The sequence below is a fragment of the Cupressus sempervirens genome, chromosome 4 (assembly GCF_028749045.1).
Source record: "Cupressus sempervirens isolate cs-2001-9-10 chromosome 4, ASM2874904v1, whole genome shotgun sequence".
Lineage (NCBI taxonomy): Eukaryota > Viridiplantae > Streptophyta > Pinopsida > Cupressales > Cupressaceae > Cupressus > Cupressus sempervirens.
In genome coordinates, this window is record NC_143121.1 from 842,042,030 (window position 1) to 842,069,599 (window position 27,570).

General features: G+C 39.0%; 1 protein-coding gene across 6 annotated transcripts in view; it reads left to right on the forward strand.

Annotated features, from left to right (window-relative positions):
- The window catches only part of LOC149564020 (CBL-interacting protein kinase 23-like), a 155,089-nt gene that overhangs the window by 121,449 nt on the left and 6,070 nt on the right, over positions 1 to 27,570 (forward strand). For 5 of the 6 annotated variants that reach the window (XM_089827123.1, XM_089827124.1, XM_089827126.1 and 2 more), the window contains exons 6-10: positions 1,516 to 1,569; positions 1,697 to 1,822; positions 1,939 to 2,028; positions 2,176 to 2,295; positions 2,415 to 2,525. In XM_089827123.1, coding sequence (XP_089683249.1) covers positions 1,516 to 1,569; positions 1,697 to 1,822; positions 1,939 to 2,028; positions 2,176 to 2,295; positions 2,415 to 2,525 — 501 coding nt within the window. The remainder of the gene's footprint in view (positions 1 to 1,515; positions 1,570 to 1,696; positions 1,823 to 1,938; positions 2,029 to 2,175; positions 2,296 to 2,414; positions 2,526 to 27,570) is intronic. The other variant, XM_089827125.1, reaches the window with a different exon arrangement.

The following is a 27,570-nucleotide window of genomic DNA, read 5'->3' on the forward strand; positions in this document are numbered from 1 at the left end:
TTTTACTCTATGATTGAAGTGATTCCTCTTTTTCTCCATAGGAAAACTGAAATTGAGATATATACTCAAGGAAACTACCTTAGGCTTTTCTCCCCGAGTAAAAAGTATCCAATCATGATGGGATAATCTGACGAGAGAAGCATTCATGTGTTGTTCATTGAAAATTTTGTGCTTGTTCAATATTTTTCAGAAAATTCCGTCAAGTGAAGGAAATAGGTTACATGTTAATGTGCAGATTTTAGAAGCACAAGAACAATCTGAAAGCTCATAGTTATGCTCCTAAAGTCAGAAATACACAAACCCAATAACAGGGCAGAGTGTGAACACACAAAGATTGCAAACACTGTTGTTCAACCGCACGGCAGAAACAAACTTTAATGGAGACAACAAAACAATTGAGCTGCAGATATGCAAGTTATCTTCTTGCTTTGTATTCAAATCTGAAATAAACTACTACAACTGGAAATCTGAAAATTAACTTCTAGAAACTAATAACTAGACTGTTGTTTACAAACAAAACTTGCAGCACTTTGGGGTTGCATACAAAGTACTTTGCCTGGAGCAATCACTGCTCGATACAGCAATACAAACAAGCAACTTACTGCTGCAAACTATCTACTAAAACAGAGTACAAAACTTTCCTATTTGCTGCTGCAAATACAGAGTGCAACACAACTGCCGCTGCTTTTCTACATGTCTTCGTCGTTCATTCATCTCCTATTTATAATCTTTTGCCGCTTCTTGGAAACTTAACTGCTAAGCAAATAGACCAGCTTCACAACTTAATCGCTAAGCAATAGAAAGATATGGTTACTGAGCAACAATTAATCTTGATCTGCTGACGGCTACAAGAAGCTCCTGGAAGCTCCTGGAGAGCTACTTACTGTCACTAGCAAATAAAGACAAGGAACAAGCTGCTGGAAGCTCTTCGTAATTAATGAGCAACTCTGTGGCATAGATAAAGGCTGAGACAATTAGATTTGATTCACAAATTGCAACAGTTTAGGCAACCTGTATCTATTTCCCTTGAAAACAAAGGTCTGAATGTTTGTAAATGACTCATTCTTGATGTTACTAATGTGCCTGCAATCTGATTGCTGTTATAACCTCTTGACAGCTGTAGAAATATGAGTTTCTGTCTAGTTTTGAGGTAGCTTGTCACATGAGCCTGGCACTGACCATCTTGAAGTCTTTCTCAGAACTATCAGAGTAGAACGTAGTAGCATTGGTGGACAGGAGTATTCTATACTATCAATTCTCTGATTCTAGTAGCACTCATTCTGTTTACAAAGCCTAAGAGTGGAAAACTGTCTCTTTTCCTTTAAAGTACACTTTTAATAAAAAAGTGAACCTGGATTGATTTAGGTCTAAGCTTGTACAACTTAAGAGAGATTCCTTCAACTTGGCAATATAGAGCAAGTTGTGCACCTACTGTTTTAATGGAACTAGTTACTGTGTAAGATCTTCAAACATCCATTAATTAGTTATTGATCCCATCTAAGTGATTGAATACAGGAGGATGGACTGCTTCACACTGCATGTGGAACACCAAATTATGTTGCACCTGAGGTATCACTATATTTTCAGTGTATACTTTATATTAAATTTCTCCTGCGAATTTCTGTATGTTTTCCAGTATAAATACTGACTTAGAAAAATGTACATCTTTGTGCACATTTTATTTTTCTTTATACAGGTCATCAATGATAAAGGTTATGATGGTGCAACCGCAGATGTCTGGTCATGCGGTGTTATACTTTTTGTCTTGATGGCAGGTTACCTTCCTTTTGATGAACAAAATATTATGACACTATATAAAAAAGTTAGAACTCCAGACCAACTTGAGATTACTTTATTTTGCAGTTGTTTTATCTTTCTTAATATCACTTACTTTGTACAGATATGGCTCAACTGACACATGATGCAAATAAATTGTAGATTTGTAAAGCAGATTTTAAATATCCTCAATGGTTTTCGTCAAGCGCAAAGAAATTAATTTCAAGAATTTTCGATCCAAACACTAAGACGGTAAGTGAAAAAACAGTTTACATTTACTCCTATATACCATACATATATTCAACTTTTAGTATATTTAATCATGGCGCTTGGTCATACCTGAAGGTTGAGACCTGATATGAATTTACCAATTGGCATATGTGTTCTTTTCACTGGCAGCGTATCACACTATCAGAGATCCTAAAAAATGATTGGTTCCAGAAAGATTACATGCCACCCAGGTTCCAAGAAGATGAGAATGTAGGCTTGAAAGATATAGATGTCTTTAGTGATTCAGAGGTATGATGTTGCTAGTTACATATCCTGGGTGGTTTTTCTCCTTTAAATTTTTTTTTAAAAAAAAGATCCCTTTTATAATGTTTTATAATATATTATTATTTTCTATTGGTTATATCCAGGAGTGCCTTGTCGTGGAGACAAAAGAGACACAGCCTGTGTTTATGAATGCATTCGAACTTATATCCGTATCAGAGGTTTTAAATCTTGGTAATATGTTTGAACAGCACATGGTAAGTGCCAAGAAAACTAGTTAGATTTTTATTTTGTTTGTGACGTATGGAGCAGCTGTGCTGCAGAAATTATATTTAAATAAAACAGACTACATTAGTTTTAAACAGAGAGGACTGTGGTTAGCCAGGAAATTTTCTACTTCCTACTCTAAGGAAATTCAGGGTATCACATGCCTGATATAGGCCAAGAAAACACAGAGAGAGGCCAGTTTCCAATTCACAGTTGCACTTGGAGAGCATACATAGCATCACTAGCTGCTCACAAACAGACAAGCCTGGGAATAGGACAAGCATTTTATGTGCTCCTCCCACCACCAACAGTACCTGTTAGTTTTTCCTCAACCTCGTCATTGGCAAGGAAATCAGATTCTTTATTCCCTTTACAACAAATATGAGCAAACTTGAAATTCTCGAAACCGTCCAAAAGGCTTGGGCAATCTACTAAGATTTTCATTTGTCAGTTCTGAGTTTTCTTTTTGCCAATTGCATTGACAGTGAGAAGGAGGTCTCCTTCATTTGCTAACTTGTGGATTACTAACCACAAACCTTTAGCCAAACCATGCCTTACTGCATTCATTACTTCATAATTCGTTCTAGGATGAAGAGGGAAGCACTTCTTTGCCATGATCACTCCTTTGTGCTCTCTGAAAATGCATTCTACTCTTGAAGTTGAGATGCTCAAGTTTTCATACAAGCTCCATCAGAATTCATTTCACCTACACATCTGTAGATGTGAGTTTTGTTCCACTACAAATCAAATACTTAGTATTCCAAGATTAAATACCAAATTTCCAACTCACTCTTGGATAATGGTGCTTATACGTTAAACAATGTACATGGATTGTTGTAATGTCCCCTTGTCCAGTCTGATGGGATTTGGGATTAATTATAAGAGGCTTCTTTTAGACTGAAAACCTTTATTCCATATACATTTATGTCATGAGAACCAATAGAAGAACATTAAACACATTTCTACACAGATTGTTCACGGCATACAGAATAGTAGATAAAATGAGAAGATTTCGGATGGGCGGGAGAGGAAATATTATTATCAAATCAGCATTTATATATATCCATTCAGCATTCAAATTGTAAACTACACTTAAAATATCCTGTCAGTAATAAATAGGGAGTAAGGAAGAAATAATTGGGATGAAGAGAGAGCCACTATAGATTGTGCATTGATTATTATAACAGAATCAGATAAGAGTATTTGTATTTAGTACTGGTCACAAAGGAGATCAAAAAACATTTCACTCATTATGAAAGAGATAAATTACAAATTAGAAACAGTATAATGGAATTGAGAGATAAAGGAAATGGACAAGAAGGACAAGGATTCCTAGCATTCATAATAGAGGAACGGGGACATAAATTGAGGCATTCTCGTGTGTAAAGTTATATGATGAGCCATCCTACAATTCTTATTTAATGGAATTTGTGATTTGAGGGCTAGAATTAGGACAATCCCAACTGAGGACATTGCAAAGGTGGAAGGCAAGTTCAAGCTCAAAACCAAAGATAGCAATGAATGAAGGCTAACTTAAGCATTCAAGATCAAAGGAAGACATCACTTCAAGATAGTGCACTTCAAAGTTGGGACAAAGGAAAGAAATTTCAACGATCAAGTTGAAGGAATTATCCCAAGATCAAACCTTCATCAGGCAGGAACATGGGACAAGTCTGGATTTAAAGGACAAATTATCCCAAGATCAAATCTTCGTCAAGAAGGAACATGGGACGAATCTATATTTAACAGAAGAATTTTCCCAAGATCAAACCTTCGTCAAGTAGGAACATGGGACGAGTCTGGATTTAAAGGACTCCGTGGACAAGTTCAAAGATTCAATTCATAGACATTCATATGTCCCTTTGCAAGTCAGCATTCACTTAAATAATGCTTAAAGAATAAGGACTACCTTACAAGGAGATCAAGTTGTCCTTATTCATATCAATTTTTCATAAGGATCAAACAAGTGCGCCAAGGAATGTTTGAGGATGATTCTAACACCAAAGTTGCCATAGGAGCATAAGCAAGGACATAAGGACAAGTCTGAGGCTAAGAGAAAGAAAGAATTCAAAGATAAGATTCCCATCAAGGGAGTGATGCTGATGATGATCGAGTCATACAATGAAATGGATTGACAAAGATTTAATATGCTAATGAAGATGTTAATGTGTTCATGAGATTGCCTTAAGGATCAAGTCCCAAGATGAAAATGACAAAGAAAAATTCCAAACAATGAAGGTGGAAATACAAAGGGTTAAAGTATTAAAAGTTGGATGATTAACCACTCACACAAGCTCTCCTTTGACTTGAAGACTGTCTTCCATTCATCTCCTGCTCTGATCTGGATTTTGTGATATCCACTCTTTGGATCTATCTTTGTGAAATACAAAGTTCCACTGAAGCAGTCCATAATATCATTGATCCTTGACAAGGGAAATCTACACTTGATCGTAATCTTAAGAGATATGTCTCTTTCTCTGATACCATGTTAAATTCTAGGATCGTTTCTTCAAATATAGAATCATGGCCATTTTTATTGATGATTTACGAAATGCAGATTTGTGGACTCATAAATATGAGAGGAGACGTCTCATGAAGAGACATGTCTCTATAGTTAATCATCATTAGTTAGTATATCAATAATATAAATAACTAGATGTATAATATATATTATCATATATATGATATAATATATATATATATATATATATATATATATATATATATATGAGATTATTTATCTAAAGATGATTTATCATCAATAATGAATCTCATGATCATATCAATCTGACTGAATGGCAAACTTAACACTCCCTCTTAGTTAGGGAGGATTGATATAGAACACATTATGCTCTTGAGTATATGAAGAGACATCATCTCAGTATGATATTTCTTGAATGAAATATTTAAGGATATCAACATAAATCCATAAACACACACACATATATATTAACATATATTACACATGAAATTTTCTTCGATTCACAATGAGGCTAAATTTCTCAATAGTTGATAACTCGAGAACCTATACACATCTTCCATTCTCCATTTTACTTTGGTGCTAGTACTTATGGTACAGTACATGGGCTCAGACTTCCTCGGATCAAACCATTTTGTAACAACTCTTGCACTTGTTTACTCGATTCCTCACTCTTTGTAGGAGTAATGCTATTGGCTGCTTTAATTGGTGGCTCTTGGAATTAGGTCCATTTGATGACTAATCGTTCTTACTAGTGGCAATCGATCAAGTACATTATTGGTTACAATATCTTGAAACTCGTTCAATAATCTGCAAATTCTACAGGTACAACTTCTACTTTTCTTTACCAACTTTTGGAATTGAAGCAAACAAATATGCTCATGCCTTCTAAGAACTGCCTTCCATCAACTAAACATATTATGACATTACTACAAATCTTTTCCTCTGTTTCCTTTAATGGCTTCAGCCTGTGTCGAACTCTATCCTTTACAAAAGAATAGGTATTTTCATACCCATCATATACTCCCTGGCAATCAAACGGCCATGGTCTCCCTAACAACAAAGGAAAAACATCCATAGACATAAGATCACACAGAACCTCATCATGGTAGCTCCCGATCTTGAACTTGACTAGACATTTTTCATTGACCAAAACTTTATGATCCTTTTGCAACCAAGCAATTTGGTATGGATTCAGATGCTTCTTTCTCTCCAACCAAGCAGTCCGGTAGAGATTTAGATGCGTCTTTCTCTCTAACTTCAACTTATCAACCATTTCCTTTCGAATAAGATTATTTGTGCTACCACTATCAACAATGACAATGCATACCTTACCATTACTCTTATACCTTGTGTAGAACAAATTCTTCCTTTGCTCAAGTTCATTCTCATCACACGGCAAGGTTCTTTTGGTAACAAGGACTTCTATTTGTTCTCCCTTGATGTTGGGAACACTCATAAGCTCTATGTCCTCCTTTTGCACAATGGAAATATGTCCCATGACAACCACCTTTTCTCGGTCCTTGCCTTCTTCTTTCTCTCCGATCTTTGTTATTTTGATCGCAAGACTGATTTAAACCCTCTTTCCTTAGATTTTGGTTAGTAAGCACATCTTCATTTTTTTTTTGTTCCTTGTTTCCGTTCTTAGAGGACCTTCCACCGCCTCTTCTCCCTTGACTTCATCCTCTTTTCTTTCCTTCAAATCTCTTGGTTAGGTTCTCTTCTACCCTTAAAGCAAACTAATATGCCTCTTCAATAGTTGTCATTCTATCCAGACTCAACACCTCCTAGATACTTGCCTTAACACGTTAAGGTAATGTGCAACTTTTTCCTTGTCAGCTTTTGCATGACTTGTTCAAATGAGGACTCGATAGAAATCTTGCATTGATTCCTAGACAGATGTTCTAGGTTTCTTTAATCGTTGCATTTACTTGAGTAGGTCAAGCTCATAGTCAATTGGAATGAATTATCGCTTTAATTTCTCCACCATCTAATCCCATGCATAGTCAATTGGAATGAATTATCTCTTTGATTTCTCCACCATCTAGTCCCATGATGCAGGAGCATCTTGGGTGTAAGGGCAATCATGCATCACCCAAAAATATTTCTATTTCCAATTTTCAAGTTTTTTTGTTTTTAATAAGGGCTATTCCTGTATAGAGTTGCTATTTGAGGGAGCTTGCTAGTTTTAGTAACTTGGTATTATGTGCTCAGATTGTTCTAATCTCATATATGGAGGTTCATCTTTGACATATCAGCCTGCTGAATGTGTCATATCATATGTATTGGTGCAATTATTGCAAATATTCGGTATGAATTTTGGCTATCCAAACTTCAAGTTCAGTGATGAAGGCCTAAATGGCTCCGAAATGAGGCAAACCTCAGTTGATGGACGCTTTTACTATCAAAGGTTGTAGATTGCTAGCCAAGGATTCCAAAGTAAGGTTATAATAGCCCATCGGGTCAATGGTTTGCTAGTCATGGTCTCCAAAAGTGGACCCATCCGAAAATGTAATTTGTAAATTGTCTTGAGTTGATCATATGTAATAAAGTGTAATTTTTAATATAATATTAGGTTGGTTGGCCTCAAAGGTTAGGGCTTAGTGTCTAGAACCTTCTTGTGTGATTAAAAGTGCCTATACAAGGAAGGGCTGTAAGTCATCTAGGGCGGTTCTCGATTATAGTTGCAGCTTTGTCTTGCAGATGCTGTAAGGAAGACGTTCATGTGGGTTTGCATATTGTAATTCTATAATTCTGCATTTGTGGCGATAATAAGAAGCCTATATTTTGTTCTCCCAATTTGTGTTGTTTCTATGTTTCTGTTGGGTATTGTGGTATTAAAGGGAGCACCTTTCATCATTCCATCTTGTGATGTTTTTCTTCTATTCCTCTCTAATTGAATCTCCTCCCACCAAATTTTTGCATGACCCTTTAGTTTGGCTTTCACATATTTGACCATCTCAGGATCTTTGACATCTTCATACTTAAAATATTCTTTCAAATCATTGATTTAATCTGATCAATTCCTCTTGGTTAAGATTTTCCTAAAATGTAGGGACTTCAACCATGGGTATCTTTCCAATGCTGTAAATAACCCTAAAAAACTTATCCCCCTCAGGATCCCTAGTTGCTTTTGGTGCTTCTTGTTCAACTTTCCCTTCTTCTTTAAATCCCTCTTCCCTTTCATCTCCCACTACAATATTCTTCCCCCTACGCATCTCCTCTTGAAATGCTTGCACTCTTCATAGGAGGGATTTGAAACCCTCTTCTATTACACCCCCAACTCTTCTACCACGATTCCTTCGTGGAGACATTTTTGCACTTATCACTCAAATCACAACCATAGTCCTAGTGGAAAATGTCTTATAATTGACGATCTGTCTACATAGTTAGGAACTCCTCTAATACTTACTACTTGATGAAGTGTACTCCCCTAATTAACACAAACACAAAATAGAACAAAGAAATAATAACAAATCACAACAACAAGAAGCTTGCTTTGTGTTATCTCCAATGATATGGAATTACAATATTTAGGAATATGACATAAACAACCACATGGGAATTCTCATTACAATATTCTGTAAACCAGAGCAACCATATACATACTCAAACTTGCCCCTAGAAAACCCTATGGGCCTTCATTACATAGACATTTTTTTAACCACCCAATAAGGTTCTAGAAATTGTAACCCTAAGATTTGAGACCTACCATCCCTAAGATATTATTTTTCATATTTTATTGCATTGGATTAGGCCCCAAATGACTTTTAGGACTCAAATGAGATTTTATCTTCTATTTTAAGTAGTGGAACGTTCAAAGACCAACCCCATTTTGAAAATGGTGTAAAGCGCTCTTCTGCAGTGCCCCTTTCATAGTCTCCTAAGTCTTCAAAGCTAAGTTCGAATTTTTTTTACCCTTTTGCCAAAATCGAAAATTTCCAATATCTTGAAAACTAGACTTGATCTTGCAATGGAACTTTATTGGTAGGCTGATATAATCAAAGTGAACCTTCAAGGAAGAAATTAGAACATTCTAAGCTCCAACGACCAATTTGCTGCTTACACTGAGGATGTTCCTGCATCATCAAGTTTGCTAATTTTCTCATTGGCTAATTTTGTGGTGCTTCATTTCTATTGGCTATTTTTGGTTGCCCTAAGTAGGGTTTGGAATGGATTAATCTAGACCATTGGTTTTAAATCAATCTCAGCCATTCATTGTAATTGGAGTTCCTCTATAAAACCCACCCCTCTCATTTGTAAAGAAAGACTTATTGAAATTGTTGTTATGATAGTACCAAATTGTTCCTAATTCATTGTTGGTCTTATGGTGATTTGTTTGTATCATTTTTTAGTATTACATGGTTACTATGATGGTACCAAATTCTTCTTAATTCATTGTTGGTCTTTGTTACTAAATTTCTACACAGGCTGAAATTTAGCTTAAATAGTAACATTGTACAGGAATTTACAAGCTGCCTATACATTGGTATTCATTTCATTTCTATTGCGAATCATTTTTATTCAGAGGAAAAGGAGAGAAGGACAATGTTCATAGTATAAATCATCAACTGATGTGTACAATTGTCATTTTTTACAAACATGGAATGAATTGAAATGCTGAAAGTGAAGATCTCACACAAGCCTTGAGTTTAACTAGTGCCTTTTATATATATTCAGAATATTAAAAAAAAAAGATATATGAAAGTAAGGTTAGAGGTAACCAATCATTTTCTTTTCAGCTTTTGACTGTTTAAATGATCCATGATGCTGCCCCTGGTCCGGCTCCTGATATGCTAAGTTACGGTTTTCTTTTCCTGCATTAAAAAAAAAGAAAAAAAAAAGTGGGGTTAGATCTTAAAAGATCTAAGCAATGACTAAATACCTATAACTAGTCATCCTTGCATATATACTATCTTTCCCTATTCTGAATATATATCAAAGATAGCAAAGTGCATTCTCACTGCCCAAGTGGGGAAAAAGAAAATTTAGTATTTGATTTTTTGAAATCTGGAATTTGACTATTCTAATATGTATGTGCCCCTGACTGAGGCTCCCTTTGGGTATGAGCCCGACATGCACATTGGAAAAGTTTTATTACAAACTACAAGATCAAACAAAAGAACTATATAATGTTAAAGGGACATATTACTTTTGATATGAAACCTTTCATTGTAATCAAATACAAGCATGTTAATTTCACAAGGAACAGGTGCTGAAAAACTATGAATGCAAAGTCACAGAAAATGGTTTATGGGTGTCATGAGCTTGTGCTCGAACCTCATAAATAATCTTTATTTGCTGGGGTTGCATCTATTTCATTAAATAAAGCTTGTGCATATGCTGATGAGGTTGATAAAAGAAACAAATCATCAACAGTTCATCATAGGAAAAAACTGAGAAGGCTTTACAGCATGCTAAAAGATATGATTGAAAAAACAAATACAGCAGTCATGAAGATCATAGAAAGTATGAGCTACGGCAGCAGAAGAACTTCAACTAAAATCGCATACATCTCCAATGGTAGCTCATTGTTTCTTGTTATTTCTAAATGCAGTATTTATAACTTTCAACAGAGACATGCTTGAACAAAAATATTAAATATGGCAGCTCAAATAAGGATGCAACTAGAATCACAGCTCATGCAAAAGCCATCAAACGAAAAACAGGATGCTACAGAGGAGGGTTAAAGAATATATAAAAGGATGACATGAGCCTAGCCATAAGGAAACATGACATATTTTCTGTTGGAAAGCATCAAATAGAAAGAAGGAGAAAAACCATTTCAGGTTTAATCAGAAATGAAGTCAAAATTGCAGATTATAAAAATTTCATAATGCTGACTACAAATAATAACAGTATCACCTCATGAATCATGGCAACAACAATAAAATTTTGGCGGCTTCTAGCTCAAAATGTTGACTTCAAAAGATAACTATAGTTCAACAAGTCATATCAACCATAGTGGTTCAAAGTGAATATGCCCAGCAACAGATAAAAGCATAGAAATCCTCTAAAGACACCAACAGTAAGAGAGTTCTAACAACAGCGATACCTTCAACAATGGCGACTCTAGGAGAAACATTTATTTCAACTATGGCGGCTTTGAACATTCGGAAATATGATTGCCGACTACCTTCAGTTGTGAAGAAAAGACCAGTTACAACTTTCATACATTCTCCATGAAACCAACACAGCATTACCTTTTGAATGCGATGGCTCTAAAAATTCATGGCAGCTCAAAATGAATAGACGTGCCCAACAAGGAGAGAAAATAAAGAAAACTATAGTAATGCCCTATATTGCATTCAGAATCAGACTTCTAAGTTGGGAAGAATAAAATATATCAAATATAGCAACTGTATAATGATGGGAAATCATGTATTTCTTTTATTAAAATTCAAAAAAATATGAATGTAGAGAAACAAAGGCTCTAGTCGCAGAAAAAGACTTCAAATGGCGGCTCAAAATAAATATGCCCACCAAGTCAAAAACAATACCTTTTCAAATATGGCGGTTTCTAGCTTTAATTTCCAATCACGGCTTCAAAATGTAATTACAGAGGCTCATAAAATAATGGTGATGTTGGAAAAAATACACACTCCAGTCACAGAGGATGATTTCACAGAAGTTCAAAAATAGTCATGGCGATTGTTCAAGCCCTAGCCACATCTCTTCTCTAGGCTCTCCAAACAATGGAACATATAAAATGAAAAGAGTTTAGGGTTATGGAAAGCAATATAATTTATCCCTTGCTTTTCTTCATAAATTTTGAAGTCTGCTCACTTCAATTTTTCCTAATGCCGACGACTATTAAGTGTTAGTTTATTTGTCAATTTTCATATTGGCTTAGGTATTATGGTTTATGAGTAAACTTGTTTGAATGAGTTGGTGAATATTTCATATTTTTTAAGTCATTTTGTAATTAAATATTAATGATATTATTATAAATCATTAGTATTTTTCTATTCTTTATGCAAAAATGAAGGATGTTGAACTTATTCATATGCCATAGACATGTGTCTAAAGGTGTTTATTGAAGTCATTATGTTTTGATTGACCACTTAAATTGGTTGGGATTTTGAGGAGTTTTTCTAGTGTTTAGTTTGGGTCGGATTTCAACTTTGACCAGGTATTTTTGGAGTCTTTATGGTCTGTTAGAGTGTTCCATGGGTGGTTATTAGTGAGTCAAGTCATAGGTTTCTTTATGACTTAGTGCAGTTATGCAGTGAGTCGTCATTTTTGATAAGATTTGACTCCTTTTTTGGAGTCTTCTTTGATGGATTCGACCAAAAGAGGACTGTTACTTAGTCTTTTGGACTATTATGGTAGAATGCGGTTCTGATTATGTAGAGGAGGCTTATGAGAGATTTTTGTGTCCTTAGCATTTTTGTGCAAATATTTGCAACTCATTTTGGAAGATCAAATACAAGTGACAGCAGCTGAGTTTATGTTATGTAGATCTATTTTGGAGCCTTCTCTTCTTTCTGTAATTCTGTGTGTATTTTCAGGTGATTTGATAAAGACAATTAGTGATTTGTCATTTTTTCATGTTGTTTTGTCTCAGCCAAACACCTAGTTGCAAAAAAGTATGTTTGTTTACAGGTTGTAGTTCATGTTTTAAAAGGTGAAGCTCATAAGAGAGGCATTTGTTTTCCTTCTTATTCTGGTTCATTTTTCAAACTTTATTACAAAGTATTTATGCTAGCCTTTACAGAAAGGAAGTGCTTTGTATTCACTCAGAGAATCTAGTAATCCTTCTTAGTTACCTATATTTGAACTTTCATATCATATTTTGGTGTATCACCTGGTTCTCTAGTTTAGAGTTTAAGATCTTAGGTTCATTTCAGTAACTTCTATCTCATTTCCCATAAGTTCAAGTTAGTTTTGTGGAGTTATCAGTGATTATCCAATAGGAATCGGCCTAGAATCCGAAGGTTTTATTTTTAGTTACGCATTTCCCACATGCAAAAAATGAAACTTATGTTAGGCAAGGTTGTTAAATTTGTTTAGTTTAACATGGTGTAAATTTTAGCCTTAACAATTTTGGCACGCCCGGTGGGACACGAAGTCAGATTTTTCAAGAAATTCTTGCTGTATGATATGCTACAACAAATTTACAGCTTTGGAGAAGCTCATTTTCAGCATATGTGGTGACTCCGTTTGTGAAGGAAGGTGACCAATGCTTAAATTTTGATGAAAATGGTGAAAACTAGAAGTTCAAGATCTTTCGAGTATTTGGAGCTGTCATCACCCAAAAGAAAAGGATGAAATCTGGATAGAACTCGTGCAAAGAGATTTCAAACTACTCCTCCAAGAGTGTATGATAGAAGAGGAAGATCATTGTAAAGTGAACGTCCTGTAATACGTGCAGCACCACGGACTGTTAGAGAAGAGTTACCAGCTGTCATTTCAAGAGATTTCAACTTTCAAAACAGCAGAAATAATTTTGGTACAGCAAGTGCTAGTTTTTCTACAGCAAGCACAAGCACCTTTTCACCGCTTTCAAGTACTGTACCAGTAAGCACAAGCTCAGCTTTAGCAAGTGTATTAACACAAACTCACATAATGGCTGCACCAAGAAGATTTCCACTTGTGCCTTTCAATCAAGGAAGCCTCTTGAATTTTGTGCAGCATTATGACATACCTTTGGCTGCCTTGAAGAGTTTACCAAACTTTACTGGAGAAACTCAAACTGCAAGGTTTGAGCATATTAGAGACATTGCAACATTGTGCAATGTTCATCATGTCACTAAATAGGATGTTGCTATTAAACTACTCACAGCTTCATTAAAGGGAAAACCTCTGCAATGGTTCAGAAGCCTAGCTGTTGGCTCTATTAATTTGTGGGATGCCCTAGGAGATGCGTTAACAAGGCATTTCAAAGATAAGTCAAATCACTTGTCTCTTGTTGAACATCTCACAACCATAAAGCGTGCTCCCCAAGAGAAAATGATGGACTTCAACAATCGATTTTAGAGGACTTGGACCAAAATATGTGTCTCGGTAAGACCTTCAGCAGACCACGCATTTCTATATTTTTTAAGGAGTTTAAATAGTGAAATTTCTGTGATGATTCAATCAATAGGAGGTGTCTCACTGCCTCAAGCGTATGATAGTGCTATTAGAACTGAGAATAATGAGGCAGGCAAAATAGCCCCTAGGCCCCCAATGCCTATTTTCTTAGATATTCAGCCAAATATGCTATTAGCAATTCCACCTTTTAATGCCTTACCTACTGTTCCTAGTCAAGAAATTGTTGTAGCAAGCCCTTCGCAAGAGTTGTAGGAAATTAAGAATAGTCAGCTTAAGATTGAGAATTTAATGCAAACTTTTAGTAATGAGCTGGTAAATTTGAAGAAACAACAATTTCAAGCTAGGCAACCTTAACAACAGCAAAATCAGGTTGTGAATCAGCCTTACCAACAGCAAAACCAAGGTCAGATTCAAGCAAATAAGCAACCATATCAGACCAATACAGCTGGTTATAGGCCAAATAATAATCAAAGACCTTTTCGGCCTTATAATCCAGCATCCTTGAATACTACTAATCCTGTTAAAGATATTGTACCTGTGCAAAATAATCTGGTTGCGGATTTACAGTGGTGTTATCCCTGCAATGAAGCGCATAATCAGACTACTTGCATAAATGGAATGATAAATCAAGCTTTAATGGTACAAAATACAATCATGGATCAGCAGAATGCCACTGTTGATGTACCCGAACAGCAACATGATATACATGCTCCTAAGACTGCGTTCCTTAATTGGCAGAGAGAGGAATTTTGTGCAGTAAATACTGACTCACTAGTATCAGCGAACACTAGAGCAAAGAAGAGAGCTCTTGAAATGGAGCAAATGACAAATAAAGGTAAAGGACTTGCTACTAATGAATCAATACCTACTATAGAGGCTACGACCAGTTTCCTCCAGGTTTCTTCCGGCAATACATTTATGCCGGACCCTCCGTCAACTATTGTGTCCATGAGAACATGTCCGAGGATCCCCATCTCGACGACTGCAGGGTGTCGTCTGGGTGTCAGCGCCAGCAACATCTGATCTTCTCCGCCTTCAGCAATCTCCTTTTCCTTCCCTTGACTTGATTCTCCTGGTGATTTTTCCTTCCCTCGACTTGGGTCTCCCGGTGACTTGGGAACTGGTGTAATATTTGATAGAGCAGATCGGAGTTGAGGCATGGTGAGGAGCAAATCATTTATCCTTACTGGTACCTCCGTCTGCAAAATTTGTCGTACTATGTTTTGTTCTGCAGAATTCCTTGCTGAAGTGCTGGCGGTGTCCTAAGGTGTTGTTGCTTGGGATACTTTTTCAACCTCCGCCTGTGCTTCCGCAAATTTCCTCTTTTCTTCGGCGGGGTCCAGGTATTCTTTTTCTTATTTCCGCGTAATTGCCAGAACTTCTTCATCCATCTTGACAGTGATCAAGTTCACTTCGGATTTTGGACACTTTGAGTCGTCGTGATCGCCGGGTCCGCACCATCGGCACAATAGTTGAGGTGTATTCGCCGTTGGACACTCCCGCGCAAAATGCCCCCACAAGTTACATGCGTGGCATTGAATAATCGGCCGTCCATTTGCATCATACTAGATCCGGCTTCTGCTCGTATTGTTATTGTTATTGTTGTTTTGTCCATGCCGATTATTCCTGTATCCTCCGGATGTAGCACCGGCGGTATTCGTGTTTCCGCTACTGCCCGACGGGGAAGCCTCCTGCGTAAGAAGCACCTGCGGAGATCCTCTTGTCTTCATTTTAAAGGGGCACTCCTTTGTCGAATGGCCCATGATTTGACAAATGTCACAGAATTGATTCTTTGGATAGGATCCTTTAGTATGACCGTCAGTCTTGCACTCCGTGCACCATAGCTCACTGCTTTTTGGTTCCTTCTGCATGTTTTTAAACTCCATCATGCGGATCATGTCCTTTTGCAGGGCACAGACCTTCTTGCTGCTACCTTCATCGTCGTTGCTATCTTCGCCAGAAGGCTCGTCGTCATCAGAATCAGAGGAACTAGTCTTCTTCTTCTTCTTTGTCTTGTGCTCAGTTTCGAGATTCAAGGCTCTGTTATAGGCTTCTGTGTATGACGACGGCGGCACAATTTTCATTTTCTTTCGTAGGTTAGGGTGGAGGCCTTCCACGAACCACCTTTTCTGAAGTCCACCGGCTTATTTTCCATTTTGTTTATCAAATCTTTCAATTTCTTGGCGTAAACGCGAACAATTTCGTTCTTCCCTTGCTTGGTATTGAAGATTTTTGCAACAATTCATTATCGTCACGCAACAGTTGAAATTCGGCCAGAAACTCCTTTTTGATGTTATTCCAACTGTCTAGCTTCTGTGGATCTGTACTAGTAAATCAATCAATTGCCACGCCCGGTAGGGTCGCCAAAAATTGTCTCATCCAGTCGTCTTTATCAGTTATGCCATTTGCCCTCCAGATCGTTTCACATGTTTTGCAATGTCGAATGGGATCGGCCGTACCATCGCCATCGAACTTCGGTAGTTTCTCTTTTGGTCCTGCCATCACGATTGGTTTTTGTAAACAGGCGTTGCTTGGTCCTGCAATATTGGCGCTTTGCACTTCGACACCGACGGTCTACACTCTCACACTGGGAGACTGCACTCCCACACCAGCGATCTGTACTTCAACACCGGCGATCTCAACAGCTGCGAACCTTGGTGAAGAAAAAGGATCTTTTGAAGTTGTCTCCCGCGGAAGTGTATCCCGGACGAAGAGTTCACTCCACGATCGTGCTCCGTCGGCACCCCGAGCCATGCGAGTCGATGCTCTTCTGTCTAGATTCTCTTCCCTCGGCGAACACAAATTCAAAAACTCCTCCTGTGCTTCTTCCACCAATTCCACCCGTTGTCGAGTCTCCTGCAACAATGCCTCTGCACTCCTATTTCTATCGGCAATCTTCTGGAATTTCCGTCGGTGTGCCAGAATTAAATGTTCTTGTGCAGTACGGATTCCATCTTTTCCCTTGGCCTTATTTCGATCCTTGTTAAGCTGATTTGGCATTAATCTTCATTCCTCCCACCTTCTAGATTCATAAGGCAACGGCGCCAAATGTTTACCGTACAGGTAAAATAAATGAACGCATACAGACAATGGAACACGAACAGTAGAACTCCTTAGATTATTCGCATATGCCAAAACATTACATTATGCTTCATAAGATGAATGAAAGATGATGCTTTACAATGATCCCAGACGGGATATAAATACTATCCACCGAACCTTCCCGAAGGAGTCCGCTGGCCACAAACATTATGTCCGCTACAAACTATTTACCCGTCGGCTACAGAATACAAAACACCTACGACAATCATTCCGTCGGCTACAGAAACACCGACGGGATCATCCAGTCGGCTGACAGTGGAGCTACAAGTTCTGTCATGCCTAAAAAAGTAGCAGATCAGCTAGGACTGAAATACCAGCCAGTTGAAAAAGGAGTTGTCCAGCTTGATGGAACATCTATTGGTACTATAGTCCTTATCAAAGATGCCAACCTTACCCTCCATGCATGTCCTAATTTTTCTATTCAGTAGGATGTCTATGTGATAGATTTACCACCTTATTTTGCCATTTGTCTGTCTAGGGATTTCACTGCTAAGATTGGGGGCTATTTATCATCTGACTGGTCTCACATGGTATTTAGGACTAGGTATGGTACCAAGGTAACAATTAAGTCTGAATTGCTTGCAAAATATCATATAGAATCATACGTACCTAGTGCCTTAAATGCAAACTTAGTCTCATTTGATGAAGGAGAACACGGTAATATTTGTGAAACTAGAACCCAATTAGATGAAATTCCAGATATTCTTCTTGACGAATGAGCATCAAGTCAAACTGCTGAAAATCATTTTTCTAATTTTATGCATGTTGGTGTGGGAACTTACGTTATTCATGAGCAAGATGCAGTTATCCCAAATTTAGTCAAGTTAGAAAATTAGATACAAGAAGAGCAAGATCAACTATGGGAAATGTTCTTTGATGGGTCTAAAAGCAAAATGGTGCTGGTTGTTTACCATACGGGGTAAATAGATTAATGCATACAAACAATAGAAACATGTAACAGCAGTACTCCTTTTATTAGTCGCATATGCCAAAGAGATTACATAATGCTTGAATGATGATTACAATGGTTTCCCACGGTGTACATATACTGTTCCGAAGAACCTTCCCGAAGGGGTTCGTCGGCTACAAGTCGGCTACATACTATTTACCGATGACGTTGGCTACACAATACAATATCTACCGACAACATCATCCACCCCAAAAAGAAAAGTCGTCTCTTGGTGACTAACAAAATAGGAGACAACAACATACAATACAACATACAATATAGAACAAAATATATACTAGAGAGGAGGTTGTGCCCTTGAAGAGTGCTGCTGCGGGTGCAATTCATACACTTGATCCATTCGGATCCGCAAATCCTTCCGAGTCTGCGTATTAACCTCTACGGCCTCCTTTAGAAGAAGCTCTGCATCCATAGCCTAGGCCTTGGCTAATTGCAATTCCTGCTCGGCCGCTTCCTTGTCCCGCAATAATGCTACAAGCTCAGCTACCCACGCTACCTGTTGGCTGACCAAGTCTATGGCTATCTTCTCTTTAGTCTCTCTCTCTATTGACAGAGATCTCTCAGCTGCAATCCTTTTCGCTGCCTTGTTCGCCTCTGCACGCCTGTGAGCATAATAAACGCCTTTATACAACCCCACAATCTCGTGCGCCAGCTTCTCCATTGGAGTGTTGCACGGTCCCAACTCAAGCTTGATGGCCCAATTAGCCAACATCTTCGATGTCTCAATTGCTGGCCATCCTCTGTCCTCAAAGCAGGAGCAAATCATTGAGGGCAAATCCCTCGAATATAAGCCCGAACCAAATGCCACTCTCTTCGCCGAGTCATAGCCTGCAATGCAATAGTGTGTCTCTTCTGCAGCGCAACCCGCATAGCTTTGAGGTAGTCTCTGCATCTATCCTCATCTGATCCATAATCCTCCTTTGGCACATCATCCATCGCCCATTCCCCATCACTATCTATCTCTGCCTCGTTTGAGGTAGCCACGACCACATCCGGTGCGGCCTCCTCTACTCTAGGCGCATCCTCGGCCTGTGGAACTCCCACCTCCTATGGCTCCGATGCAGCAACTGATACCCCTAGATGCCTTGAGGAATGAATGGATGGATTGACCTCCACAGGAATGAGTCAGAACTGCTGTCGTAGGAAGGCACTCGTTCTATCCATCACCTCTATCTTCTTGGGTTGTATTGACTGTGCCGGCTGCATGCTCTCATCTTGCTATGCTGGTTGGGCTAACTGTACTGGCTGAGCATCTGCCAACAAGGAGGACGAAATGGTGACCATAGCATCAGACCCAATCACATCTAAACGAACTTGGGTCTCGGGCTCTAGCGCTAGCAACTCCACCATTTTTGAGACTGGCTCAGTTGGTGCAACGGAGTGTGGCGAACAGCTTTGGGAAGGCATGCCCTGGGTTGTGGCCACAGAAGAAACAACATCTGTCGCGGTTTGTGGGACCACCTCTGCCATCACCCATGGGACAACCTTTGCCACCGTCAGTGGAGTCATAATGACCGGCGCATAGCGCTAGCCAAATGGGGGAATGAGTGAGGTGGGGGTGGTCAAGTGCACCGAAGTTGGCAACTGAGGAGGGGTGAAGAATGTGGACCCGCTACCTGCTGCGTCACTGCGAACTTCTGCAGAAGTACTCTCTTCCTCAGACTTGGCCCCACTGCTTTCTGAAGTGTTCTCCTGTCCATTGTCCGTGTCTCCATATGCCTCCAATCCTTGGAATACCTCCTTCTACCTAGCTGCTGTTCCACATGTGTCCAAATGTCTCCAATAGAATATTGGAGGCTTTGCTATCGCCAACTTTCCCCTCAATGGAACCTCAAAGTCATCAAGTGGTATCTAGTTAACAGCTGCCTCCAGAAACAAGCCGATGGCATGGTGCGGCATAAAGAACGTCTGGTGCTAGAGTGTCATGAACTCCTCCATCCTGTCGGTGAGGACTGAAGCCCAATCATACACTGTGCCATTCATGAATACAATCTTTGGCAAAGCTATATCCGAGGCCCGACTTGCCCCTATCAACTTGCTTTTGATGACATCCATGATGCATCTCCAGTGGCCCTCTCGAATAAAATCTCGCCGAAGCCCTTTGCACTTGGCCCCCTTTACCACTGACTCCATCTCCTCTGGCATAAGATCACGACCTACTAATTTAACCCAATATTCTTTCTGTTCCTAAGACATTGTGGTTCTTGATTTCCACTTTCCGACCTCCTTGGCAGGGATGCCAAAAACCCTAGTGAAATCCTTTGGTTTAAAAGAAACCGTCATCCGATGCTTCTTGTACATAAATGTACTGGTTCTGCTGTTCCTATAATATACTTTTATCATGGTTCGCAGAATCGGTTCAAATAATCGAATGGAGAAAACTGGAAGCTGCATGGCCCAATGCACTTGTGCTCGTACTAGAATTTGTTTAATTACCTATGTGTCTGGGGTTTCTTGCCACCATTTCCGACACTCGTTGCCATTGAGTCCCTCAAACTAAACCGTAAGGTGTGATAGTTCATCCCTGACTTTTTGCTTCTTACTGCTGGATGCTAATGGCCCTGCAACTTGGATTCCAAAAGCCAAGACTCTGGCCTTCTTCTCCATACTTGTCTTTAGCTGGTCCTTCCACTGCTTCCGTTTCATGCAGATTCCATAATAATGGCTTCTTGCTTTACCTTTATAATGTAGGGTTCCTGTTGCTTTTGCCTTCCCGCAGATAATATGCCTCAATATATATTTTTTTCCGTTGCTTATTTCTTTCCCCGACGGTTCCCTTTCAACTAACGGGTGGAAGATTACTTACTTGTATGTGGTCTTTTGCTATATAAGATAGAGGAATATTGGCCTGTCTGCACAATGAAAGTTATATTATCTCCTCCGCGTTCCCATGTAGTTGAATTTGGCGTGGTACGATGACTCCAATTGCATATGAGAAAAATACCCCTTCAGCTGAAAGTGTGCCGCATTCACCTGTTGCTTGTGGAAGTTTAAGATGTATTGCAGGAGTTTGAAATATAATCATCAGCTGTGGGAATGAACAACTCATGGTACGAAGATTAAAACACCATCACCATTTGTTGGAAAACACTGCCGAAGTCTAACACCGTCCATGGAAATGCACAGGATAACCTCGTGGAGATAAGAGATACGTCGTGGGAGAATGGACAAGCTGCGGCCGTTTCAAGGTAAACCCGTGGGAGGAAACACTCACGGAATACCATGTCCGCGGGACAGGTAGCTGCAGAGCAGTTTGCGGAACACCCTGTTGGTGGGACAGGTGTCTGCGGACTTGCTCCCAGAGCACCTCGTCCATGGGATAGGTGTCCACAGCCATACTTCTAGATTTTTGTTTTTTTCTCTTTTTTTTCCTTTTTTTTTTGTTCTTTCGACAAAAAAACAATTCTCTCCGAGTTTCGCCATTCTCTGATGACAAGGGGATCGTTCTAGCATGGTACATCTTTAGTTTCAAACCGTTGACTGCCTCTGGTATTTCTTGTTCGTCTAAAGCCCACAACTTTATTGCTCCATTATCACCTACCTCGCAGATCTAGTATGGCCCGACCCACTTGACTTTAAACTTGCTTGGTTTGATTTCATTCCGTCCATCATACTTCAACACCAACTGTCTCAGTTGAAACTTGTTCAGTTTTAGGTGTTTATCATGCCACACTTTGCGCCTGTTTTGTGTCACCTCTGTGGCCCATTGTGCCAATAGCCGCTTCTCCTTGAGCTTGTTTAGATTATGCAACCTTTCCCTTAGGCTTTCCATGTCGCCTAACTTATTTTCCAATGTGGTCTTCAGGCTCGGTATCATAAATTCTGCTGGTACCACTGCCTCTTGTCCGAACATCAATTGGAACGGTGTGTCCCGTTGTCACTTTGCACGCCGTGCGGTATGCCCAAAGGGCAGAGGGCAGTTTTTCATCCTAGTCTTCACCTTCAATCGCACATGACTTGTAGATAATTGATACCATGATCTTGTTCATAGCCTTAGCCTGTCCATTTGCTCTCAAGTAGTACAGGCTCGATAATGAATGATAGATCTTAAATTCAATAGTGAGCAGTTGGATAACATGGTTAATGAAGTGTCCTCCCCTATCACTTGTCAACTGCAATGGAATCCCGTTCTTGATAATGATTTGCTCATAAATAAATCTCACTGTACTTACTGCCGAGTTATCCAGTAGTGCGCGTGACTCTGGCATTCTTCTTCAGTGAGATTACTATGGGTGACACCCATTCACTTGTCTGAACCTTAAAAATAATACCGACTTCCAGCATTCGTTTGATTTCTTTTGTAACCTATGCTGCGTAGTTCTTATTCATCCTGTAACGTCGCTTCTGTACAGGACTCCCAACGGTTTGATTCCGTGTTGGTCCGCTATTAGAAACTGGAATGTAGGTGGCCACAATGTTGGCTGTCCCAACTTCGTCGAGGTATCCTCTGGTAACACATTCACGTTGGACCCTCTGTCGACAATTGTGTCTGTTAGAACATTTCCCAGAATCCCCATCTCGACGACCGTCAAATGCCGTCTGGATGTGAGGGCTAGTAGCATTGGGTCCTCTGCACTTGTGCCAGTTTCCTTCCCTCTTCCTGGTTCTCCTGGTAACTTAGTAGTTGGAGTGATATTTGTGAGTGCCAATCGGAGTTGAGGCATTGTGAGTAGTAGATCATTTATTTTGACTGGTACTTCAGTTTGTAATATCTGCCGTATGATGTTTTGTTCCGCGCAGTTCCTTGTTGAGGTGCCGGTGGTGTCCTTCAACTAAGATGTCTCCGCTTGTGTTGCTTTCTCAATTTCCACCCGTGCTTCCTCCAATTTTTTCTTTTCTTCTGTCATGTTGGGGTACAGTTTTGCTTGCTTTCGTGTAATTGCCAGAACCTCTTCTTCGTTTGTCCCGATGGTGATAAATTCACTCTTGATTTTGGGCACTTGGCGTCTTCATGATCTCTAGGTCCGCACCATCTGCATAATAATTTTGGTGTGTTTGCTGTTGTATGGTCTTGAGCAAAGTGGCCCCACAAATTGCACGCTCGGCATTGAACCATCGGCCGGCTGTTCGCATTGTACTAAATTCGACTGCGGCTCCCATTATTATTGTTGGCATTATTGTTGTTTTGCCCTCGTCTATTATTTTTGTACCCTTCCGACATGGCACCTGCATTACTGGTGTTTCCGCTTCCTCTTGACGTGGAAGCCTCCTGTGTTAGGAGCACTTGTTGAGTTCCTCTTGTTTTCATATTGAAGGGGCATTCTTTTATGGAATGTCCCATGATCTAGCAGATCTCACAGAACTGGTTTTTTGGACAGGATCCTTTTGTGTGACCTTTTGTCTTACATTCTGTGCACCACAACTCATTTCCCTTCGTCGCTTTCTGCATATTCTTAAATTCCTTCATCATTCGGATCATATCTTTCTGAAGGGCTCAGACCTTCTTGCTGCCTTTTTCATTATCGCTGCTATCTTCTCCCGAAGATGTGTCATCATCTGAATCGGATGAGCTACTCTTCTTCTTTTTTGTTTTCTGCTCACTTTCTAAGTTCATTGCCCGATTGTATGCTTCAGTGTATGACGATGGCGGCATAATCTTCATTTTCTTATATCACTTTGGGCGTAGTCCTTCAATGAACCATCTTTTTTGCAGCCCATTTGCTGACTTACCTTCCATTTTATTTATTAAGTCTTTTAATTTCCTTTTTAACGTCCCCCCAATTGGTTATTTTTTGGGAATCTGTATTGGCAAACCAATCAATTGTGACACCCCATAGGGTTGTTGAAAATTGTCAAACCCATTCGTTTGTATCTATTATGCCATTCGCCCTCCAAATTGTTTTGCATGTCTTACAGTGTCTGATTGGATCGGCCGTACCATCACCATCAAACTTGGGCAACTTCTCCTTTGGTCTCACCATTATTACTTGATTTTGTGCACGGGCACTGTTCAGTCCTACGACACCGGCACTGTTTTGCACTCCCACACTGGCGCTTTGCACTCCCACACCAGTGCTCTGCGCTCCCACACTGGCGCTGTTTGGTATAGTGTCTTATTTCCAACAGCTGCGATCTTTGGTGAAGAAGGATCTTCTGATGTTGTCCCTTCTGGAAGTGTATCGCAGACGAAGAGTTCACTCCACGCTCATGTCCGAGCCGTGCGAGTTAATTCCCTTCTGTTTGGATTCTCTTCCCTCGACGAATACAGGTTCAAAAATTCCTCCTTTGCTTCTTCCACCAATTCCACCTACTGTCGAGTCTCTTCCAACAATTCCTCGATGCTTCAGCATCCGTCAGCAATCTGCTGAAACCTCTGTCTGTGCTCGGCCTGTTGCGCCAAAATTAAATTCCCTTGTGCTGTGCATATTTCATCTTTGTCCTTCAGCTTATTCTTATTTTTGTTTAACTGATTCAGCATTAGTCTTCATTCCTCAGCCTTTGTTCCAGGTCCATCGGGCAACGGCACCAAATGTTTACCATACAGGGTAAATAAATTAATGCATATAGACAATAGAAACATGTAACAACAATACTCCTTTTATTATTTGCATATGCCAAAGAGATTACATAATGCTTGAATGATGATTACAATGATTTCACACGGTGTACATATACTGTTCTGAAGAACCTTCCCGAAGGGGTCTGTCGGCTACAAGTCGGCTACATACTATTTACCGACGACGTCGGTTACACAATACAATATCTACCGACAACACTAGTGGAGGCACTATGCTGGTTTCGCCTTATGGTGAGAGGTACTATGCTGCTTTTCGTTTCTCTTTTGCATGCTCAAATAATATTGCAGAATACGAAGGTTTGACTCAAGGTTTGGAGTGGCCAGAGAAAAGAGGAGTTGAATGTATTAAGGTATATGGGGACAACGAGTTTATTGTCAACCAAGTAAGAGGTTTAAAATTTAAATGCAGCAAAAAATGACACCTTAAAGTTGTATAAACATCGAATCTGAGATATCATTGAGGAGTCTTCTGCTTTCAATATTTTTTCTATTCCAAGAAATCAGAATCAACAAGCTTATAGACTTGCAACAGTTGGCGCCCAATTTGACATACCTACAAAAATCAGCAAGAAGAAAATCTAGCAACATGTCAAGGTTATAGGAAGACCTTCTATTCCTGATAATAGCACTAACTGGCAAGTTTTTCATAGTGATGAGCAAATTCTTAGTTTTCTGTTGGAAGAGGATATGTTTTCTATTTCAAATCAGAACAAGCTGAAATAGTACTATGATGATCAGATTATTCTGCTTAAGTCAAATAGACTTCCGAAAGGTTTGGTCACCTTGGAGTCTATTTTCAGTAGAGATGATGAGCTAAGAAAAAACAAAGCTATATGCAAGTAAAGGAAGAAAGTTATGAAAGTTTTGAAGTGGCTGAAGGCAACCTTTTGAAAGTTGGTAAAGTCTGTACAACAACTGAAAAATCTGAATTTGTTGATTTATATAAAGAGTTTCTTGATGTATTTGCTTGGGAGTATTCAGATCTTAAAGGTTTTGATCTAGATATGGCTCAGCATACTATTGAGCTATTTCCAAATGCTAAGCCTATAAAGCAAAAACAGACCCCATGTTAGAACCTTTGATGTTTAAGGAATTGACCAAGTTGATTGAAGGTGGTATAATCTATGAGATCAAACACACCAGCTAGGTTTCTAATTTGGTCCCAGTAAGAAAGAAAAACGGAGAAATCAGACTTTGTGTGGGTTTTGGGGATTTAAATAGAGCATCACTAAAAGATCATTACCTGTTGCCCTCAATGGAGCAAATACTCTAGGTTGTTGCTGGTTTAGCAAGGTTCTCATTACTTGATGATTTTTTAGGGTACAATCAAGTACAAGTCAAAAAGGAAGACTAGTATAAAACATCATTTACCACGAAATGGGGTACAATGGCTTGTCAAAGAATGCCTTTTGGCTTATCAAATGCTGGTGCCGCATTTTAGAGAGCAATGGACATGACCCAAAGGAATGCTGTATAAAATGGTTTTAGTATATTTGGATGACATAACTGTTTTTTCAAAAAATGTTGATGATCATTTTGCTCATTTAAAGTTGGTTTTTGAAAGGTGCAGGCAGTTTGGAATTTCATTAAATCCCAAGAAATGTATATTTGTTGTTCACGAGGGCAAATTTTTAGGTCACATTGTATCAAAGGAAGGCATAATAGTTGATCCGGAAAGGATTGAAGCAATTCTTGAGTTTCATTTACCAAGCAACAAAAAAGGGCTTCAAAACTTCATTGGACAAATTAATTTTGTGAGAAGGTTCATGCCCGATATTGTTGTTTTACTTAAACCTCTCACAACAATGCTTAAAAAGAATGCAGTTTGCACATGGACTAAAGAAAGTAAACAAAGTTTTTAGTTGTTAAAAGAAGCTTTATCATTAGCTCCAACATTGGTTAATTCAGATTTCTCCAAAGACTTCATTTTATATGCATATGGTGGCATGGATGCTATTTTAGCTATTCTAGTGCAAAAAAATGATGAGGGATACGAACAGCCTATTGCCTTTTATAGAAAAGGTTTGGAAAGCTATGAGCAGTGCTATAGTTTTGTGGAAAAGCATGCTTTTGCTGTCATTAAGAGTCTTAAAAAGTTTAGATATTTGTTGTCAAACAATAAGGTTCATCTCATGGTTTCACATCCAAGTGTTAAGGATTTCTTTCTCAACAAAGACCTTAACAAAAAGCGTGCAGGTTAGATTACCAAAGTAATGGAGTACGATGTAGACATAAAAATCATCAAATTGGTAAGGGGAAAGGGGTTTGTGAACAAATGGCAGATTAGACCTTACAAGGAGATGAGTGTGATAATGAGATAACACTATTTAATGTTGTTTCAGATGCTACAGATGAACAACCAGCTAGTTGGTTAACTGAAATGATCCATTTCCTGCAAACTGGAGAGTGTCCTCTACTGTTTGATAGAGCCAAGTGAAGATATTTTAGGTTACAATCAATACCTAATGTCTTAATTGAAGGTGTTTTTTTCAAAAAGGACATGAATGACGTTCTCCTTAGTTGCATTGATGATAATCAGACCAACAAGCTTCTAGAGCAATTTCATGATGCAGGGTGACACTTTTCCCCAAAAACAACAGCTTACAAAATAATGAGGGCTAGATACTATTGGCCCAACCTATTTAAAGATGCTCATGCCTGGGCAAGGGAATGCAAGCAATGTGCGTTGTTTGCTGGAAAGGAGAGATTGGCTGCTTTACCCCTGCATCCTGTTCTAGTTGATCAACCATTTTTGAAGTGGGGCATTGATTTTGTGGGGCCTATAAATCCAAATTCCAGCGTTGGTCACAAGTGGATTCTCACTGCTATAGATTATTTTACTAGGTGGACAAAGGCTATAGCATTAAGAGAGGCAAATGAAAATTCTGTTTTGAATTTCTATGATAAGTTGGCTACAAGGTTTGGAGTTTCTGA